The 22,431-nt window shown below is 42.8% G+C and overlaps 3 protein-coding genes across 8 annotated transcripts in view; 2 read left to right on the top strand and 1 right to left on the bottom strand.

The window, feature by feature from the left end:
- CDC37L1 (cell division cycle 37 like 1, HSP90 cochaperone) overlaps positions 1-4,262 on the top strand; it is a 29,867-nt gene extending 25,605 nt beyond the window's left edge. Inside the window, exon 7 of the mRNA XM_045772433.2 lies at positions 387-4,262. Coding sequence (XP_045628389.1) covers positions 387-437 — 51 coding nt within the window. The 3' untranslated portion in view covers positions 438-4,262. The remainder of the gene's footprint in view (positions 1-386) is intronic.
- AK3 (adenylate kinase 3) lies at positions 1,809-19,048 on the bottom strand. Its single transcript, XM_045772480.2, has 5 exons — positions 18,778-19,048; positions 10,640-10,759; positions 9,532-9,704; positions 8,857-8,975; positions 1,809-4,273 (listed from the first exon to the last, which is right to left on the bottom strand). The coding sequence occupies exons 1-5, from the start codon at positions 18,926-18,928 to the stop codon at positions 4,153-4,155; spliced, it is 684 nt and encodes a 227-aa protein (XP_045628436.1). The 5' UTR covers positions 18,929-19,048; the 3' UTR covers positions 1,809-4,152.
- Positions 19,049-19,317: 269 nt separating this feature from the next.
- Positions 19,318-22,431, top strand: part of RCL1 (RNA terminal phosphate cyclase like 1) — a 90,492-nt gene continuing 87,378 nt past the window's right edge. For 3 of the 6 annotated variants that reach the window (XM_087858814.1, XM_087858819.1, XM_087858821.1), the window contains exons 1-2: positions 19,318-19,501; positions 20,150-20,251. The gene's annotated coding sequence lies outside the window, so the exon portion shown is untranslated. Of the gene's footprint in view, positions 19,502-19,542; positions 19,774-19,824; positions 19,841-20,149; positions 20,252-22,431 lie in introns of those variants that run through there. The other 3 variants (XM_087858816.1, XM_087858820.1, XM_087858815.1) reach the window with 2 other exon arrangements.

Here is a 22,431-nt window from a genome sequence, read left to right as displayed (position 1 = left end):
CTCTAGGAAAATTGGGTGTTCTTTTAGATTAACATTCCTGTTCCCCTTTTAAGAGTGAATTAACATGCTGACCAAAGAACGTGAGTCTGGTTTAGTAAGTGGGTTTACTTACAGGATGAAAAAATTGATTGTGGATTTAGGCAGAGTGATCCTGAAGTTAAGCATGGGGCATTTTCAGAGAAAAATAAGAAGATGTCAATATACTGTTCTCAAGATCAGTCATGTGTTTTAGTACTTAAATTAGTGTGGGACAGAGATGTATTTGTCAGGTTTAAGGTCATGCTGTTCACTTCAGTTTTGTCACTATATCATACGCATTTTAAAAATTCCTAAAATCCTTTGCATCCATTTCCCGTCTGTAATAGATATTGTATACCATTTCACAGGTCTCTGAGAAGTGGACTCATGGAATAAGTATTTGCCTGCTTACTACGTAAGGTGATGGGGGGGGGGGTTACGAAAATGAATAAACGTTGATTATGAGTTGCTTAGCATCTAATAATGAAGTCAGACCATTCTCATTAGCCTTAAAGTTTTCTCTTTTCTAAGTATGAAAATGATTTAAAAAAAAAATTCTTGCATCTTTCACTTGGTTTCTTAAAACAGCATGATTCTCTTCAAACACTTAAGAGTCCTTTGATAAAATATGAAACATCACCAAATTGATTTACTTTGGTAAAATCCTTCCAAAGTGCAATTTGGCATAAATTTAACTTTACTCAGTGCTATATATATATGGAAAAACCGTGATCATTATTGAGTTTAAAACACAAACACACAACAGAGTGGGGAATGCACTCTACAAAGCATATTGGTTTTTACTGTGTTTTAAAAATTTTAAACTAATAACTTCCAAAATCAAAATCTTGAGTTGCAAAACTAAGAAAGCTATGTCTTTTGTCAATGAGAAGACACAACTTGTATGTTTTAAACATGTTTTAAAATACAAACGTATTCTTCCTGTTGGTTGCAAGCATTATGGCAATTTAACCTTTGGTCTGTAATTACCATGATTTGTTTTTAACATAGGTAAGTTTTGTCATAAACTGTGGAGTGTCCAAGATATTTTGCTGGAATGCCATTGTAAATATCTGGGGGAAAAGTAGCTGTGGGCTGGGGTTTAGAAATTTGAGCAAGTGTGTCATCTATTTCAAATGGAATTGAGAAAATTTGTGGATGGTACTGTCAATTTGCATTTCCCACAGCACATCCTGCTTATGTAAAGTGTACCAAAATAACTGGTATTCTGGAACATAGGGTAATGGGTTGAGGAACTGTTCTCCTTAGCCTTTAAGGATGGTGGCTCCTCCTAGCCGTGGCACTCGGCTGTAGACATATTCACATGTGGCACATACATCATAGTGACGGCCATTGAGCATTGTGTTCTTTAGCAGGACGTGCTCCTCGGCAATGAGAGCCTTCATCAGAATGGTCTGACACCAACTCATGCAGCATAAAACAAGTTCTCTCTATTTGCTTTAGTAAGTGCAGGCGTTCCCCAAAGCAATGATGTGTGTACAAAACTTTGGGTGAAGTGTTTTGGGAGTAGGGAGGGAATAAGTCTTCATTTTCAAAGCCATGTTCTTCCATCCCTCTTCTTGATTTCCAAATCTATGTGTGATAAGAAGGCCAGTATGCCTGCAATCCTGTAGTAGGAGATCGAGCTTCAAATGAAACCAGCTCGTGTACTGTTGTGAGACAGTTATCAGAGAGCAGTCACCAATTCAGCAGCCAGTGAGACATCAGGGCAGCAGAGCAGAGGGTGGGATGGAGTGGGCCCTGTGGAATACCGGAGACCAAGTAACACCCACAGTTCTCAAATTTAATTTTATTGTAGTACACCTGGTAACCCAGTGATAATTCATAAGCTTAGTAGTTCACAACAGTTTTAGAAAGCGCGTCATATTAACATTCAAATAAGGCATTACAGAAAGTTGTAAAGAATTAAATGTGTCTTATAATCCTTGGTCCATTCTGAAAGATCAACATTAAATTTTTAAAACACATTAAACATTAAATTTTTAAAAAACAAAAGCTTTCCCCCACAAAATACTTAAAGAACCACTTGCTGGCATTTGTATTTTAAGTGCCCGGGATAACATGGGCCAGACGTTCAAAGGCAGTTATCAACAGCTTATACGAGGACTTGTTGCACTGGATTTAGCACCAAGTAAAGGAAGAGTAAATATGCCAGTGAAGATGTAGTCGGGTTTCTTCTCCGCCTCTCCTCACCCCACTCTTCCTACCAGGCCACAGCCCAGAAGCGTGTATCCTTGTTGCCCCACTAAGAAAGCACATCATCTTCACTTTTAAATGGCTACTCAGCGTACACACACAGACAGAGGTCTCTCCCTGCCGGATGGTGGGGTGGCGGGGAAGGAGAGCAGGTGTCCACTGCTTTGATTAGGAATAAAGAACTCCTTCAGCAAACTCAATTACTTTACTGGTCCTTTTTAACCTTTCACGTAAATCCTTTTAACTACTAATTTGATTAGTTTGCTAATTTTGATTGTTTACTAATTAGGATTGTTTATGTGTGTCAAGGGAATTCTCCCCAGGCATACCTGATCTGTTTCTACGTCCTGAGGACCAAGTATGCTTACTTTACTTAGGGACATGGGTTTTCTTTTCTTTTTGTACTTTGTTACTCGTCACAGGAGACCATACATAGATCAAAAACAGAAACTGGCAAGTGGATCCTAAAGCACACGATTCTTAACCTGAGTTTTTTCCTATATGCTGATTTACTAACAGTTTTATAGCAGACTGAAAATTCTGAGTAAACTGAAGGTTTAACACCACAATAAGTACAGTATATATGACGAAGCTTATTAGTTTCTTAGTGTAAAGGCAGCAGTGAATTTCATCCTGAAACTAATCTGCATATCTAGTTGCTTGTTCTCTAGAACTTGATAGACACAGTGTCTCACAAAACCACGTACCACAGTGCTAACAATGCCAGTTTTTTGGGATCAGTCTACACACATTTCTCTAATGAGATACTTTACCAAGAGACATGGAATATTTTTTAGCTTTTCCAGAAAAACAAAATTTTTATCAACCAGTTTTCTTTTTTTTTTTTTTTTTTAATGATTTTTTATTATATTATGTTAGTCACCATACAGTACATCCCCGGTTTCCGATGTAAGGCTCGATGATTCATTAGTTGTGTATAACACCCAGTGCACCATGCAATACGTGCCCTCCTTACTACCCATCACCGGTCTATCCCATTCCCCCACCCCCCTCCCCTCTGAAGTCCTCAGTTTGTTTCTCATAGTCCACAGTCTCTCATGTTTCATTCCCCCTTCTGATCACCCCCCCTTTCTTTATCCCTTTCTTCCCCTACCGATCATCCTAGTTCTTATGTTCCATAGATGAGAGAAATCATATGATAGTTGTCTTTCTCTGCTTGACTTATTTCACTTAGCATTATCTCCTCCAGTGCTGTCCATGTTGTAGCAAATGTTGAGAACTCGTTCTTTCTGATAGCTGAGTAATATTCCATTGTATATATGGACCACAACTTCTTAATCCAGTCATCTGTTGAAGGGCATCTCGGCTCCTTCCACAATTTAGCTATTGTGGACATTGCTGCTATGAACATTGGGGTGCATATGGCCCTTCTCTTCACTACGTCTGTATCTTTGGGGTAAATACCCAGTAGTGCAATGGCTGGATCATAGGGTAGCTCAATTTTTAACTTTTTAAGGGACCTCCACACTGTTTTCCAGAGTGGCTGTACCAACTTGCATTCCCACCAACAATGTAGGAGGGATCCCCTTTCTCCACATCCTCTCCAACAATTGTTGTTTCTTGCCTTGTCTATTTTTGCCATTCTAACTGGCGTAAGGTATCAACCAGTTTTCTGAACAAAAATTACATTACTACCAATTGCTCTTTTAATTATGCTTTAGAACATTTTTCAAAAGTTAAGACATACGATGTTTTTTAATGGCACACCCATAGAAGATACCTGGGTAAAACACACTAAATGAAAAGATGAGTCTTAGTATCGGGCTCATTTGACACAGCCTCAGTTTCCAGAATAAAACTGTCAGAGAATTCATACATGCCAGTCTCAGAACAAGGAGCTTCTAAATGCACAGGCGAGGAGTCTCTGCTCCTCTTACTGGTGAGATGCACTTTTCCTCATGGAGTAACTGATGCTTTCCCGCTTATCTGTGGAACTTTTGTTTGTAGGAAATCATAGACATGGGGCCAGATCTTGTCGGTTTCTGTTCCGGAGAAGGTTTCCAACACCCCCTTTCTCCTAAAAATGACACAAAAGAACACAGGTCTGACTCTTCCTGATGAGCTTTTTCAAAGTGATTTTTTTTTTCCAGGAGAAACTTTATTCATATCTTGGGTCATATATATATATTTTTTTAAAGATTTTATTTATTTATTTGACAGAGATAGAGACAGCCAGCGAGAGAGGGAACACAAGCAGGGGGAGTGGGAGAGGAAGAAGCAGGCTCATAGCGGAGGAGCCTGATGTGGGGCTCGATCCCGGAACGCCGGGATCACGCCCTGAGCCGACGGCAGACGCTTAACCGCTGTGCCACCCAGGCGCCCCCATATCTTGGGTCATATTAAAATACTTCCAAAATCAAACAGAATATTAGTCAAATGTTTAACTAGACAGACTAGGCAAAGTGTCAGAAACAAAACAAAAAATCTGAAGGCGTTACTGCTAACAAAGCCATCCCCCTAAGTAGCATCATATCATCTACTTGTCATAAACCTATAATTTTCTATTGTAATTTAAACACTAGATTCAAAAGAAACAAAAATAGGATTTGGGTTTTGTTGTTTTATAATTTGAGTAATGTGCTAGCAAATTGTTTAGCAAAATAAATCCTCCTAACTGATAAGGACCATAACACATTTAGAGGAAGAAGAAAGACCCCAGAGGACACTGCAGAGTTGCCCTGAGATCTATTTTGTTTTCAATGCATATCAAAGTTTTAAAAAATGACAGCTTCTTGTGATTACACCCTCTCGATTTGCTCAAATGCTTTGTCGGTCTGGCTGAGACACCACTTGTTTAAGAGCAGCCTGTGACTGACTGATGGGCCACATCTTCTGTATCACCTCCAGACCCCTTTTGTTCAGTTGTAGTGTCATCTGATGACATGAAGCAAAGATCTTTCCCCCTATTTGGAATAGAATCTCAAATGGACTCTCCCCCAATCTGGGTGTGCCATTCCAGACATTCGCAGGGTTCACTATCTCCTCCATGCCATTTGAAAGGTTCAAAACCCTTTTGGCTCCTTCCGCGATTTTCAGAATCTCGCATTTAGACCATATGTTTCTTAGACTTGACCACACAACACGTTTGGATCCAACAGTAAATCCTTCTCTGGTTGAGCTGAGACATGATCTTATAAAGCATTATGGTGCTTCCTTCCAGTCTGGATTCTTCTTCAGAGAACAAGTCAATGATGAAATGGCATCTCTGTTTCTATACTCTCTAAATTCTTTATATATATTCATTTCAATCTGCACGTTGGGATCACGATTCCTACCGTGTAGATGCAACGGTAACCTATGCTGGTCCTCGAAACATTCCACGCAACGGCTTTCTTGTGTCTTCAGCACTCAAAGTGGTTCTTCACAAAAGATGATGATGTGAGGGGCGGCTGGCTGGCTCAGTGGGTGGCACATACGACTCCTGATCTCAGGGTCCTGAGTTCAAACTCCACGTGGCGGGTAGGGGAGAAGAGTTTTTAAAAAAATGATGTGGATTTTGGGGTCTCAGTAAGTACAGTCTGTGATCAGGAGAGAAAGGCATTGGTTTGGCATTGGTAAACCTAGATTTTAGTTTCACTTGTGTCCTGTGGCTTACGGAAATGGTCAGTTGAAAAACAGGAGCACTTAGCACAAGCTCAGTGTTTTAAATATAATAGCTCACGTAATCCTTTCTAAAGCTCAGATTCTTTATTTTACTGATAAAATTGCATGTTAGAAAGTAAAGTAACAGCCCAGATTTCCAAACATGGGGCCTGTCAGACAACCTTGGCTTTGTCTACTTACCCACTTGCAAACTACTTCCTAATACTTGATGATGCTTCCTGCTTTTTGCCTTGGTTTATTTTTTCCTCTTTCGAATTTTGGGGGAAATGATAATAAAAACTGTTTTTGTGTTTCTCCATTTTCCCCAAGCAGATTGTATGGGTTGCCGCCACACCAGCAGCCAATGTCTCTTCACCCCTGGGGGTAAGACGGTGAGCAGGATCAGAATCCCAGGGTTGCTTTTCAAAACACACACTCCCTCCAGAAATTCTGGCATTCCTCCTCTTGCTTGTCTTCCTCCTCCAACTCACACACAGTGTCTTAAAGTCTGCCTAAGAGCAACTGAGGAACTCTGGTTTCTTTCTAAAAACAGACATCAGTCCTCCCCCTGCAACCTTTCACTTGACTTCCAGAGGCTTCCCTGAGGACAAAAGTATTCCTCTATGACCTTATAAAATTTGCCAGAGTTAAGACTAACTTTAAGTAACTGCCACTGTTGGGGCGCCTGGGTGGCTCAGTCAGTTAAGCGTCTGACTCTTGGTTTTGGCTCAGGTCATGATCTCAGGGTCCTGGGATCGAGCCCTGCATTGGGCTCCCTGTTCAGCGGGGAGTCTGTTTGTCGCTCTCCCTCTGCCCCTCCCTCCCTCTGCTTGTGTTCTCTCTCTCTCTCAAATAAATAAAATCTTAAAAAAAAAAACAAAAAAACGACTAGGGTAGACTAGGGTATCTCCTAAGATAGGGACCCAGATCATACGCTTCCTCTCTGCAGCCTTCCCAACTCCCCTCCCCACATTTGGACAGAAGTAACCCCTACTTCCACTGCATGAAGTGGTAACCTCTATGAACAGCCTTGCAGTGTTCTTATCAGCCCAGCAACAATGTGTTCTCCCTTCTGGTTACTTTTGAGTGATTAACAAAACCGTGTTTGGGAAACAACACCTTCGCCAAACTCAGTCCATGAGATTTGGGTGGAACTCTCCCTACTTCCCAGCTTCCAGGATGGACATGATCAGAGGAAATTGGTGCGAACTTCAGGACTCTTTCTGGCAAAGAGGCCCTCTTTTCTGCTCAGTAGCTGAACTGGTAAGAAACAAGCTGGGATGCTGCAGGGGTCACATGAGGACGGCCCACCTGAGACTGAGGCCAGTGTGAAACAGTGGAGCTGAGCGTGCACAAGGCCTGGGGATGCTGTCTGAACACCTGGACCCAGGATCTACCTTTGGACTTCGTAGGTAAAATAAATTCCCCTTTGCTGAAGTTAGTGTGAATGAGGTTCCCGATTGACAGAAGCACATATCCCATTGTGACAGAAGCACATATCCCGTTGTATGGAACTACGATTTACCCAGCTCTCTGCCTCCCCCACATAGAGCAGGTGCAATTTCTTGGGGCCTGGCCTTGACCTGTGTGGACCAGTGTCAGCAGGGTAAATAAAAACAGCAACTACCACCAAGTGATTTATTGGTGCCAGGGCTGCGGTAAGTCTTTACGTGGATTCTCTCAATTCCCTTTACAGCCCTATCCAGTAGGTGCTATTTAATACCGCTCTGACTTGACACATGACGAATCTGAGGCACAAAGGTTGAATGAAGACTGTGCCCAGGGCCACACACACAGCTGGTCACCTGCAGAGCCAAGCTCATTATATAAACCACAAAGTTATAGTAACAGCGACTGGAGAAAGTGAACTGCCAGCTCTCTTGTAATTTCACCTGCCGGAAAGTACTACTCTAGAACAGTTTGGAGACTGGCTTCAGAGGTCACCGCACGTGGTCCCCATTACACCAGCAGCAGCAGCCAACGATGATCCAGCGTCCACTACGTGTCAGACACAGTTCTAGGAGTCACTCCTAGTAACGTGCTCTTTCGACCCTCCGTTCTTACCCCCATTTAAACAAGAGGTTAAGACCAAGTTAATCAACAATGAGCTGGAGACTGAACTCAGGCAGTCAGGATCCAGAATGTGCTCCAACCACAGCACTGGGCTGTCTTGACACTGAATCACTGTTCAGTTAGTGACTGTTAGGGAGGGAATTGGGATGCAATCACTCTTCCGGGAGCAGAGGGAAAGACTGGGTAAGCACACTGCACTCTTTCTTAGCCTGAGTCAAATATTTATTCAGCATAGTTCCCTTATTTGTTGTGGGATATGAATTCCCTAACGAGCAGACAAAATTGTGTTCGAACATAAGCTTTTAAAGACTATTAGCCAAATAAATGATCTGAGGATAGGTTGCCATTTGAGGCTTCTAGGCATTCTCTAATGGCACGGGTAGCGGGCATTATCTGACTTGCCTCCCCAGCATCCACAGCAGCCCTCCCTCTACTTGACAGCAGAGTTGGGGGGACTCCCCACTCCAGGGGGCAACCAACCAGCCTATTCCCTTCCAACCAGGAGCTGGTTCCAGAATGGGCAGTAATCTAGGCCTAAAACAGTGCAAGGCATTCCTTGACCACGGTGGCTGGTTCAAGCTGGTGCCACCTTCGTGACGCGTGGGGCTCTTGTTCACCTGGAGGAAAGCTGACCCCTCAGCTCTCCATGAAAGAGGACGCCCTGCCTGTTCCTGGCAACTGTGTGCAGCTATGCAGGGGTCTAAGGACACAGCAAATGCAAAGCTGAAAGAATGGCAGAACTCTGATCAAACCTAGTGGTGACTGAAGCCCACCCTGCCTTCTGGAATTCTCTCTTACATAAGCTAATACATTTCCTTTACTGTTTAAACCAATCTGAATCGGATCTTCTGGTATTTTCACATTTCAGCTGTGAAGCATAGATAACCGAAAACTGACTTAGTAGCTTCATCATGTAAGACAAGTTCTGAAAAGTGACAAACTCACTGGTAATATTCCAGGACCGGCTGTGTTTGGACTTCATAAGCCTTCAGTCTCTTGACCACTGTCTCTGGCTTATCATCATCACGCTGAATGAGAGGCTCCCCAGTCAGGTCGTCAATGCCCTAAACAGGAGTTACAAGAGGCTGGGGTCAAACGTCTCATCTTTGAAGCATATTTGTATAAGCAGTTCAGTGATTTTTAGACATCTCTATGTAAGCACCAAGCACAAAAGTGTGCTTTTAAGTAAACAAACAAATCCAGAGACAGATCATTGCAGCGCAGAGCCCTGAGACCCCAGGGTTATCTCCAGTATCAGTCCTTAGAGTTAAAAGGTTTCCTAAGCAGCCTCTCAGTAATTTCACATACATACAACATGACTCAGCAACAGCCTCAGAAGCCCAACTGTAACCCCCAAATAAGCCACAGCAGTCACTAACCCTTCTTACCCCAACTCCTAACACACTCCCTGGCACAGAGTAGGAAATCGGTAAATGCTTCTGAATGAGTAACAAACACCCATTGTTCCCACGGATTCCTTTACCAACAAGCTGAGTGCACTGGATGCGTCCACCACACCACGTGACCTGAGAACATTCCCTCAGAAGCAGGCGTCATAACCCTTAATGTCTGTGAGGGCAAGAGGAGTCAGAGACCGTCTGTGCCACCACAACAACTCACCACAGCTTTGGGAGGGTTGAATTCGATGTTGTAGACTCGGCCGCTGGCTGGATGAATCCAGCGAGCAGTGAGACGCTGCTTAATGACCTCAAAGGGCACGTTCAGATTAATCACTGTGTCTATCTGATAAGCTCTATCCAGGGCTTCTGCCTGTGGAAGTGTCCTTGGAAAACCTTTACAAAGAAAAAGAAAAAAAAAGAATAAAGGAAGGTTGGGAGGGGGAAGAAGGAAGAGAATTAATTGTTGAACAATCAAGAAAAGCAGTACTACCTGGCAGGCTGATCACAGCTGTAGGGCGGCTGTGATGGTGATTCATTTTATGCATCAACTTGACTGGACCCATGGGGGTGCCTGGATACTGGTCAAACATTATCTGGGGTGTGTCTGTGAGACTGTTTTTGGAGGAGAGTATCATTTAATTCAGGAGACTGAGTGAAGCAGGTTGTTCTCCCTGATGTGGGTGGGCCTCACCTAATCCACGGAAGACCTGGATAGACCAGAAGGCCTGACCCCCAATAAGGGGGACCTCCTCCTGCCTGACCACCCTTGAGCCGAGACACCAGCTTTTTCTGCCTCTGACTCAAATGGAAGCCAGCTCCTCCTGGGTCTCAGGCCTACTGGCCTTCAGACTGGAGGCTGACCACCTATGGGTTCTCCTGGGTCTTTACCCTGAAGATCTCGGGACCCGTCAGCCTCCAACATCCTGTGAGCCAATTCCTTAAAATAAATGCCTCTCTCCCTCTTCAAAACTAAAAATCAACCTGTCCTCAAGAATCCTGCCCCCACCTCTCGCTGGAAAAAGTTTATAGCTGATTGCAAATTACTTTCCACCCTTCCTTCTCTGTCCTCATAAAATACTCTGAAAGGAGGGCACAAGGACTAGTCATCTGAAGGGAGCGTAGAAATCGTGCAGTACACTTCTGTCTTTCCCTTCAGATGAAGAAGCAGGCCCAGAGAAGATGACTGGCCTGAGGCCTCAGGGAGGTGAATGGCAGCACTCAGGCCCCCCCACCCCCACCCACCAGATGTGTGTCTGTAGCCACGAAATGCTCATTCTCTGCACACGCTCATCATTCTGGACAGCTGAAATGCTCCTAACACCACTTACCATCCAATAGCCAGCTATGTTGGGTGAGGTTTTTCAGCTCATGAAGGGCCAGCCGAGTCATGACATCATCTGGGATGAGCTTCCCTTGGTCAATGAAAGTCTTGGCTAACACACCAATTTCTACAGCAGAGGAGGGAGGGAAAAACCTATCAGCGAGCGTATTTGTTTTGTCCCATTCCAGGCCCCTAGGAAACCACTAGCCTAGAGATGACCTCCGGATAGCACCGTCATAAGAAAATGTGCATTGTCAACTATTGTGATAAAAACAGAAGTTGCAAAATAATCTATACCTATTTCAAATTCGCTGTTACATAAAAATATATAAATGCAAATGTATAGACAGAAAAAATACTAGAAAGCTACTGACACTATGTTAATAGCAGTCATCTCTATGTGATAAGTGATTTTTAATATATCTGCACTGTTCTGTATTTTGTAAATTTTCTATCCGAAAAAATATACAGAATACTAGAAATTATTTTCTTTTTAAATAAGAACCTGACATAGTCATTACTTATAAGAGGCTCAGTGTAAGTGCTTGCTATGATGTTACTGTAGCTGCTTCTTATCTAAAATAGACGCTGCTGTCACAATTCGGTTTTTGCCCAGATTAGCACGGTGTTCGTGTTATATTTTACTAAACGCCCTGGCGAAGAATTCATGGACAATTGAAAAGTATTACCCACAATTTGATGTTCTTCTTACACAACAATATTTTGATTTGCTCATCATTTGTCACCAAACTATTTATACTGTATACATTAGGAATTGTAATACCATTGTAATCTTTGCGTATATAGGTTTCTTGTTTTGTTTTTTTAAGTAAGCTCCACACCCAGTGTGGGGCTTAAACTCACGACCCCAAGGTCAAGAGTTGCATGCTCTACAGACTGAGCCAGCCAGGTGCTCCTGTGTATATACAGTTTTGTGTTCTTTTTTCACTTAGCATTATTTTGTGAATATTTTTCAGTGATTTTATATAGTTATTTTTGGTTAACTGTTTAACACCCCATCAATATATACCCAAGTTTGATATATAAAACATTATTGCAGCAGGACTGTTGGACATTTAAATTATCTGAATTGGTCTTGGTTTTGCCCTACCACTGCTACTTTTAAGGATATTAATACCCTTGCTTTTCTTCTTTTTTCTGTTTTTTTTTTAATTATTTCTGATGGATAACTTCCTAAGAATCAGATTAAAAGGTCAAAGTATATGACTGTTTTCCTAATTTTTTTTTTTTAAGATTTTATTTATTTATTTGAGAGAGAGAGAGACAGCCAGCGAGAGAGGGAACACAAGCAGGGAGTGTGGGGGAGGAAGAAGCAGGCTTCCCAGCGGAGAAGGGAGCCTGATGTGGGGCTCGATCCCAGAATGCCAGGATCACGCCCTGAGCTGAAGGCAGACGCTTAACGACTGAGCCACCCAGGCGCCCCTGTTTCCATAATTCTTGGTATAAACTGCCACACTGACTTCAGAACAGATTCTAAATTGTCATTTGCATGAAACTTTAGGTTTTCACTAAGCACATTAACTGCACGGAATTGACAGGTGTATGGGCAGGGGTTACAAACTGTGTCTGGAAGAGGGCCTGGTTCCCTGGGAGGGCACTCAGGAAACTTTTAATAAAATGACCTGCTGTGAAGGTGCACAGACTTAGTATGTGTGCACCTCTCTGTCGCTCTGACCAGCTCTGACCACCGCTCTGGGGAAGCAGAGGTCAGCCTCATCACCCGTGTTTGGGGGGAAAAATGTAAAAACTTGCATTGCTTCAAGGCTGAGTCCCTAAAACAGGGATTGGCCCCTTTGCTCACCTCTCACTCTTCAGACCAAGCCCTCTTGTAAGCCCTCAACTAATGACACCAAATGGAATGGGAGGATGGAACTCATTTTAAAAGTTCTTAATTTCATCAGTATAAAAATAGCATTAAGAAAAGATCATCTGATCTTGCCACTTCTGCTCAGCATTGTATCAGAGATTCTAGCCAGGGCACGTAGTCCAGAAAAAGAAATTAAAGGCATCCAGAAAGGAAAAAGTAAAACTATCTCTATTTGCAGATGAGGTGATCTTCTGTATAGAAAATCCTAAAGAGTCCACTAAAAAAACTATTAGAACTAATGAGTTCAGCAAAGTTGCACAATTTAAGATCAATATACAAAAAATTTAGCCTTGAACAGTCTGAAAAATAAAATTAAGAAAACAATTCCATTCACAATTACATCAAAAATAAAAAACTTAGCAATACATTTTTTTAAAAAGTGTAAAATGGACTGTCTGAAAACTACAACATTGTTAAAAGAAATTAAAGACCTAACTAAAATGGAGAAACATCTCATATTCATGGATTAGAAAAGTTAATATTAAGATGGAAATAGTCTCCAAAAATGACTAACAGATTTAATGGAATCCTATCAAAATCCCAGCTGGTGTCTTTGCAGAAACTGAGAAACTGATCCTAAAAATTATATGGAAATGCAAGGGACCCAGGACAGCTAAAATAATCTTGAAAAAGAACAAAGTTGGTGGACACACAGTTTGGATTTCAAAACAGCAATCAAGACTGTGCAATACTGGCATAACAATAGACATATGAATTAATGAAACAGAACTGAGACTCCAGAAATAACCCCTTACATTTACCATCAATTGGTTTTCAAGGAGGATACCAAGGCAATTCAGTGTGGGAAAGAATAGTCTTTTCAACAAATGCTGCTGGGACAACTGAATATCCAGACACAAGGGAATAAAGTGGGACCCCTAGCTCACACCAAATATAAAAATTAATATCAATCACAGACCTAAAGGTAAGAGCTAAAACTACAAAACTCTTAAAAGAAAACATAGGCATAAATCCTCTTGACTATTCATCAGGCAATGATTTCTTAGACGTGAAGCCAAAAGCACAATCAACAAAAGAAAACACAAATGGGGGCGCCTGGGTGGCACAGCGGTTAAGCGTCTGCCTTCGGCTCAGGGCGTGATCCCGGCGTTATGGGATCGAGCCCCACATCAGGCTCTTCCGCTATGAGCCTGCTTCTTCCTCTCCCACTCCCCCTGCTTGTGTTCCCTCTCTCGCTGGCTGTCTCTATCTCTATCGAATAAATAAATAAATAAAATCTAAAAAAAAAAAAAAAAGAAAAAGAAAACACAGATGAACTGGATTCATTAAAATTAAAAACCTTTATGCTTCAAAGAACACCACAAAAATGAAAAGATAATCCACTGAATGGAAGAAAATTTTTATAAATTCTATATCTGATTAGGAACTTGTATTTATTTATTTATTTATTTATTTATTTATTTATTTATTATTTTTTAAGATTTTTATTTATTTATTTGACGGAGAGAGAGACAGCCAGTGAGAGAGGGAACACAGGCAGGGGGAGTGGGAGAGGAAGAAGCAGGCTCCCAGAGGAGGAGCCTGATGTGGGGCTGGATCCCAGGACTCCAGGATCACGCCCTGAGCCGAAGGCAGACGCTTAACCTTCTGAGCCACCCAGGTGCCCAAAAAAGAGTTACCATCTTACCTAGCAGTTGCATGCCAAGGTATACACACACACACACACACACACACACACACCAAGAGAAATTAAAACAGACATCTACACAAAAACTGATACACGAGGAGTGTTCATAGCAACATGATACACAATAGCCAAAAAGTGGAAACTCAACTGTCCACCAAGTGATGAATGGATAAAATGTGATGTATCTATACAAAATTATATCATTCAGCCATAAAAAGAACTGAAGTACTGATATATGTTACAAAGTGGAAGAACTGGAAAACAAGTCCACCAACTCATGAATGGGTAAATAAAATCTGCTGCATCCATCTGATGAAATACCACTCAGCGGTACCATGGATGGAGAAACAACACAGGCTACAACATGGGTGAACCTTGAAAACATCACGCTAAGTGAAAGAGGCCAGACACAAAGACCACATAGTGTATGAGTCCATCCATATGAAATGTTCAGAATAGGCAAATCGAGAGAGGCAGAAAGTAGATTAGGGTTGCTGGGCGCTCAGATTGGGTGGGGGGAGGGGAGCAGGAGTGATTGCTGATGGGTATAAAGTTTCTTTGGGGAGGTAATGAAAATGTTCTAAAACAGACCATAGTAATGGTTGCACAGCTCTGTGCATATATGAAAGTCTATTAATTGTAAACTTTAAATGGGTAAAATATATGGTATATGAATTGGATCTCAATAAAGCTATTAAAAATGAGGCAATCCCTATAAAAAGCATGATTATGAAAGGAACAGAACATATTACCGTTTGCTGTCATTTGTGTAAGAGAAAAACAAACAGGAAAGAACAGGTGACATTTGGTTGTATATACATGAAATAGCTCTAGAAGGATCATTTCACTAAATGCCCTTTTAAATTTTTTGGAATTCCCAACCATGTAAATAATTGCCTCTTATAAATTAGGGTTTTGGGTTTTTTTGCCATTACAAAAATAATTTGCCCTACTGTCAAAATCATTCTAATTAGGTGTACCTATGCTACACAAGTGTATAAAATAAAAGTTTTTGTTAGAGAATCTTGGGAGCTGACAGAGACTTTGAAGATTATCTACTGAGTTCAACTTCCCCAACATACACATGAGCACAAGGGACATTCAAAAGCATCAGCCATCTAGCGCAGGGTTCCCTCTTTGAGAAGCGCTAAGCTGCAAGGCAGTTTCTCAAACTTTGGGCAATCCCGTCGTGACCTCACAATTTCTGCCACGTAACTTTCTTCTATGGGACCCAGCTTTTCAAATTAACGGATTATCATGTTCATAAAAAAAAAGATTTGGTGTATTTGTTGTTTTTCAAATATCCTTTGAAATAAATAGATTAAAAAATTGTGTCCACCTAAAATGATCTCCTGACCATCAACACTGCATCAGGGAAAGAAAGTGTTTAGCGCTCCAGGAGGCCTGGGTGTTCACCCTTGTCTCCCAGTAACTGCTGTTGATGATTCAGCGAGTTCTTCAACCTCTCCTGAACTCACGTGCTTATCTTTAAACCAGAGGGCTGGCCTAATGTCTAAGGGTCAGGCTCCAGCCTCTTGACTACGGGGTCAGTGCTGGCCACCATTACTCCATGTGTGCTCCTGTCAACAGGTAGCCTCGTGTGTCCAGTGTCCTTGTCACATCTTCTGGGTTGATTTTAAACTTTAGCTATAAAATGCAGCTCGAGGTTATAAAACAGAGCATCCTCATGAAATAGTGGTTTGAGAGTAAACTGGTACCTTCCTTCTGCAGCACTATTTGACAGGACCACATTTATAGAAATTCCACACTAAGGATTTCATATTGGAAGGAAATAAGCAGAGGTGCTGCCAAGTGTTCATGAACAAAGAGGGTCATAACAGTATTTACTAGAGCAAAGGATGGTTAACAACATAAATGTCCAAAGATAGGAAAAGGTTAAAATTAAATATCATTTTTGGGGCACCTGGGTGGCTCAGTCAGTTAAGCGCCTGCCTTCGGCTCAGGTCATGATCCTGGGGTCCTAGGACTGAGTCCCTCAGAAAGGAGCCTGCTTCTCCCTCTCCCTCTGCCTGCCCCTCCCCCTGCTTGCGCATGTATGCGTGCTCCCTCTGATAAATAAATAAAATCGTCCAAAACAACTGAAATTAAATATCATTTTTAAGACTGCTTTATCGTGTGTGGACATGCTCACAATAAGTGAGAAAAAAAGGTACATGAGCAATCATTTAGAATGCAACAATTTTGCAAACACATACAAATGCAACAGGAAAAAAGCATTTAAGGCACGAAAGGGTTAATTATAATTGTTTCCGGGTGGTGGAATTATGAGGATTTTAATTATCTTTTTTATATTCTCATGACATGTTTTTTCTTCCTTTATAATAAATATACCTTAATTTTAGTATCAAAAAACATGAAACTTTTTTAATAAAAGACTACATCGCTTTTTTGGCTCTCATCCTATGGGAAATATCCAATCCCACCAAAAAAATAAATAAAATATAAATTAAAAAAAAATAAAAACCAAGAAGAGAAAAATGTTTGAAGAGAAAAATATTTATTGAGAATATATTCTTAGTCCTGAGATACAGAACATCTGTAATAACAATCTCTTGACATCTCCCTAAACTCCGTTTTCTGTTTTCCTTGTTAAAGAACTGCCATTTTTTAAGACCTTTTAAAGAAGGAGCAGGCGCCCGAGGCGAGCTGGACTTCTTTGCAAGGGATGATCCCCTCCCCTCCCTCCCTGTAGCCTCCCTTTCTCCACAGGGAGCCAGAAAAGGAACAGTGGGCCTGTCCGGGGATGTTAAGGATAAACAGAGCATTGTTTCTTAATTTTGAAAAAAGTTTACTACTTTGGCTTTCAATTTAATTTTTAAAAATGCTTTATGTTTTCACAAATCAGTGGAACCTTACCTCGCTGCAGAAAGTGTTCCTTAACCACACAGTTATACCTCACTGCTCAGTTATTTTTCTGAGAATCCCTTAGGCATTCTTTACGCCTTCCCACTTTGGATAACCTTACCCCCACCAGGTGCCCGGCTGGAGGCTGTTTATTGTTACCTAACTGCTTAAGTATGTTGCATCAAGAACATTTAGCAAGCAGGCCAAACAATTTAACCTTTTGAAGAAGTGTTAACTGACCACAAAACACTGCATACACTCTATGTTTCTTAAGCGATCAATGTTAGAAGAGAGAAAAACAGTCATTTGCCAGACTAAGTGCTGAACCAAAGAACTCCAAGAGACAAACTAAAGCGTTGAGGTGGCTCTTTTTTTCAGTTACATTTTGAAAGACAAAAACCCCACCTAGAAATGATCTAGATTCAGCAGATACCTATACAAGCATGAACAGAAATGGATTTTTATGTTCTGACGTGGAAAAATATTCTAGATATAAAGTGAAAATACGCTGATGCAGAATACGTACACAGTATGATTGCACACTGCATAAAATAAGGGCTAGATATGTGTGTGGCTGTACACAAATACACATTTCTAAAAGGAAACACAAGGTCCTGTTCCCCTGCGAAGAATTGGACTCAGGAACAGAGAGAGGGCTTTACTTTTCATTTCATGTACTTCTGTCCTTTTTCCAATTATTTTTTTACCTTGTGCAGGCATTAATTCTATAATTTTTTAAAAGGAGGTTCAAAATGAGTTCTGTTTTGGAAAATAAAGGTCAACACTTTTGAGGGAAAAAAACCTCATCTTACTGTTGACTTTTAAAAACAGCTTTCTTGGGGCCCTGGCTGGCTCAGTCCGCACAGCGTGAGACTCTCGATCTCGGATATCCGGGTTGTGAGTTCAAGCCCCACGTTGGGCATAGAAATTACTTTAAAAAAATATTTTAAAATCTTTTTTAGAAAAATAAAATAAACAAACAAATAAATAAATAAATAAATAAAAACAGCTTTCTTAAGAGATAATTTGCTTAACATAAAATCCATCCGTTGTAAAGTATAGAGTTTGTTGACTGGATTTGGTGCTGAATTTTAAGAATTTATTTGGCATGAGAAACAAAACAATCTTTCAGATAACTATGCACAAGAATAGCTTTCCTGTCTAAGAAATCTCTGGAGTATCAAAGATCTAAGCCAATTTTGTGACTGCAACGAGCACAAATAATAGCCGGCCTTCAGATTATGGGAGAAAGTTTGGATCCAGAAAATTCCAGAGTTTAAATAAAAAAAAAAAAAAAAAAAAAAAAAAAAGAAGAGCAAACCCTTCAGGTCAAACTTCAGTTCTCCAGGTGAAAGGGCACGTGGAGAACAGGCCACAGTTCCTAAGGGAGCAGCAGCGACTGGACCTGGACATTCCTCTCAAACAAAGCCAAGCAGTTTACTTAAAACTTTGAACTTCGAACTTGGCCTAACTCTCTAGTCTTTTCCCCCAATAACCCGCCCAAAGCTGCCCAAAGCTGAAGCTTTCGGGGCGCAATTGCTCAGCTGCCTAAGGTCTCTCCCCTGGGCGGCGGGAGGGGGATGCCGCGTCCGCATCCCTGGACCTGCATCCGGGAACCCGCATCCCGGGACCCGCATCCCCGGACTGGCATCCCGGTGCCCCACCTTCCCCGGACCCGCATCCCCGCCCGCAAATCCCGGCCCGGGCGACGGCTTACCGCCACCCCTCCCGCCTGGGCTCCCACCTGTGCCCCGAAGCATGTTGTCTCGGAGCAGGTCCCCGCTGGAGAGGTGCTTCAGCGCGAAGTGTTTGGTGATGCGCGACGACACGGTGCCCTTGCCCGAGCCCGGCGCCCCCATGATCACCGCGCGCAGTAGCCGCGCGGACGCCCCCATGGCCGGAGGGAGCGGCCCGGGCCGCGGGCGCTGGGGACTCTGGCCTGGCTGCGCGCTCGCCCGGCTGCTAGGTGCGGGGCTGGCCGGCAGGCTGCGCCGCGCGCACAAGGCGGGCGCGGCGCCCAGGCGCTCCCGGAAGTGAGGCGACGGCCACCGCGGCCGCCCCGCCCGCCCCCGGCCGCTCCGGCGCCAGCCCCGCGGCGACCCGGCGCCCCCTCCTCGCGTCCCGCCCCTCCCCGCCCGCTCCCGCCCGCTCCCGCCCGGCTCCGGCACGCCGCGCCCCTCGCCAGGGCGTCAGAGACCCCCGCCCGCGCCCCTCCGCGCCCCCTCGTCGCCCCCCGCCGCCGCTGGCCCTGGAGGCTTCCTCAGCGCCCCCTTCATGCCCCCCGGCTCCCTCAGGTCCACCCCATCCCGCCCAGGCGCTCCCTCTCGCCACTCCCAAGCCCTGCGCCCCCTCGCCACCAATCCCGGGTCACCAGACCGTTCCTCCTCCCCCCAGCCTTCACTTCCCTGCCCCCTGTGCTGCTGGGCGACCTCTCCTCCTCCTCTCTTGCTTTCACGCTGGTTTGTGAGGTACGTTTGTATCTGTGCAGAATCACGGTGACTATGATCATTTCCTCCTCTTCTCACAGGAGGGGACACCCAGCTGAAATTGAGTGAGCTGCTCTAAGGCACATCTATGGAGGGATGCCTCTTACGTCCCAGGATCACACTTTCAGATTCAAAAGTAGCTGTTGATTTTACTCAGCAGAGTCTCGAAGTGCCGCATCCTCTAAGAGCTGCATTATTTGCTTTCGACAATGCATTGATTCCATAAAGATTTACTTACGCCTACTGCGCGCCAGGTACTCCGAGGAGCCCCAGGAATGCAGTGTTGAACAAGACAACAATGTCTACTCCTTGGAGTTTAAAGTTAAGTGGTGGAGGCAGATCATCGCAAGGAAACAAATGAACAAGATAATTTGAGATAGTGCTATGAGCAAAATAAAATAGAATGTGCGAAAGTGTGGAGGGAGGCTGTTTTAGATCAGGGGGTCGGTGCTTTACTAAACTTTACTCTGAAGAACTGGCATTTGCTGTGAGTATTGAAGTAGAAGATACAGTGAGAGGGGCACAGGCTAGGGAAATGCCTTCAAACTGAATGTTCAAATGTCCCAGGAATAGAAACACAAGACAGACATTTTTAAAATTAATTAATTAATAACTTTTTTTTTTTTTTAGTAATCTCTACAGCCAATGTGGGGCTTGAACTCACAACCCTGAGATCAAGAATTGCATGCTTTTTTGACTGAGCCCGCCAGGCGCCCCAAGACAGACATCTGAGTGCGTATTTCATATGTAAAATGGGCATTGAAGATTAGTATGGGTTGTAAAAATAATGTGTGTAAAGTACAATGCCAGCTACAGGGTAAGCGTATCTAAGCTGGGTGACTGGATGGGGGGATTTAACAGGTAGAAGGCAGTGTACCTAGAAATTTAATAGCTTGGGGTTGCCTGGGTGGCTCAGTTGGTTGAGCGTCTGCCTTGGGCTCAGGTAATGATCTCAGGGTCCTGAGATTGAGTTCCGAGTTGGGCTCCCTGCCCCCTCATGCTCGCTTGTGTGCTCTCTCTCTTCCTGTCTGTCTCTCTCTCCCTCTCTTTCAAATAAATGAGTTAATATCTATAAAAAAAGAAATTTAATAGCTTGTAATATTCATGATTAAGAAAGAATGAAAACAAATGAATTAAACATTCAATTCGTGTAGTTAGAAAAAGGACATGAAAATAACCCCAGGAAATCAAAGGAAGGGATTATGTAAGAAAAAAAAAACAGGAATGAATGGATTGGAAAATGTATGAAACAGAACTAACAAAAGAAGGGAAAAGTCTGGGCAGGTACAAGTTGTGAAACACTAGGAAACCTGAATGTGTAGAGAAAGAACTTCTAATTCCCAAAGCCGGGGACATGTGAGCTTTTAGCTGCAAAAGAGCCCTGAAAGAAAATCCTGGGGGAAATTGCCTTAGAAACAAGTCTTTAGACAAAATAGCTGAGGAATCATCCTGTCATTGGGGAGGAAGAGCTGAGTGTTGTGGTCACATCAACAGGCCCCGCAAAGCTGCCAACTTAACTGCTGCGTTGCTAAAGTTTGTTGATTACAAATGAGTAAGTAACTGCTAAACTGTGGGGGATCTGGCGGCGGGCCCCGCAAAGTCATTTCACCATACATAGGCATTCCTGGGGCCAGTTCCTCACTGCTTCCCTGGCTCCAGTGGTAGAGAGCTCATACGGGTACATCAGAAGCTGTAAGTCAAGAAGAGATTGTATGCTGGGGCCTGCCCTCTAGGAATCCCGCCCAAGCCAGGGTCTGAAGAAGCCCTAGACAGACCAGTGTGGAGAGAGACCCAGCTGTCCCAGTCATTCCAGCTTTTCGTGCTGAACTGCCACCTGTGGTCACATGAGTGAACCCAGGGCTTTGTGGATTCGGGAGTGGACAAAAAGTTTTTCCCTCAGCTACGAGAACAGAAGTGTCATTAACTGAGATTGGGAAGACTGTAAGGGAAACAGGTTTGGGGAGAGTATCAGAGTTGTTTTGGGGTAGGTTAAATTGGAGACACCTTTGAGACATCCGAGAGTTGATAAGGAAGCGGTTAGAGGTACAAATTTTTGAGGACGTAGTGCAGGTCCAGGCTGGAGATATAAAATTCAGGGGTCCTCATTTAGAGTCTCAACATAGTATAAACTCACTTAGGGAGTGAGTTTAGATGAGAGGAGAAGGGGTCTGAAATCTGAGTTCTGGGGCTCTCCACCATTTGGAGGCTGAGGAAGAAACAGGGAGTTTGAGGAGGAGAGGTTTCAGGGAGGGAGTGCTTACGGGGGTCCAGTTCTGCTGATAGGTGTGATTGAGAACGGACTGAAAATGATTTCTAATTGTACAAAACAAAACCCCTATGAAATAGAATGTTTTTTTATTTACAGTGTATAGCTGAAAAAATCTGGAAATGGTTTTATTCTAAATCCCATAGCCATTTAGCAACAGAATTAGTGACTTCATAAAGTGCTAGATGACATTTACAAAATGCTTTCTCTGCGAAGAAACGTCTGGGAGTAGAATTCAAATTATCTAGAACAAGGACATCAAGGGGAAAAGAAAGAGAAGGTCTCGACTAAAGTGGGGGTACAGACCAGAAGAGTCACACGTCAGAAAATACAAGGCCATATTTTTTTTAACACTTGGCAGAAACAATCAAAGAAGGAGCCTAGGGTTAAGACGATTTTATTATAACGCTCACGTGGATGATTAAATAAGCAAGAATATTTGGGAAAGCCCCGAGAAAGAAGAAAATGAAGAGAGGCTAGCCCTACCAGTTATTAAAACATGATAAGTCCTGTATAATAAGATTAAGGTATTGGGACATGAATACATAGATTAATAAAAGAAACAAAGTAGAAAGATCTGAAAATAATTGCATCTGGAAATTTAATATGTGATCAAGGTGGCATCTCAAATCAGTGGAAGAAAAAG

This window comes from Ursus americanus, chromosome 34 (genome assembly GCF_024610735.1).
Source record: "Ursus americanus isolate L20-20 chromosome 34, mUrsAme1.1.p, whole genome shotgun sequence".
Taxonomy (NCBI): domain Eukaryota; kingdom Metazoa; phylum Chordata; class Mammalia; order Carnivora; family Ursidae; genus Ursus; species Ursus americanus.
Note: the sequence above shows the minus strand (reverse complement) of the source record. Positions and strands in the feature narration are given on the sequence as shown.

Coding starts and splice junctions, on each gene's coding strand:
- AK3 (XM_045772480.2), bottom strand. CDS start 18,928: ATGGGGGCGTCCGCGCGGCTACTGCGCGCGGTGATCATGGGGGCGCCG. Junction 9,705..10,639: donor ACATAGCTGGCTATTGGATG/GTAAGTGGTGTT, acceptor TTCTTTGTAAAG/GTTTTCCAAGGACACTTCCA. Junction 8,976..9,531: donor TCAACCCTCCCAAAGCTGTG/GTGAGTTGTTGT, acceptor ACTCCTGTTTAG/GGCATTGACGACCTGACTGG.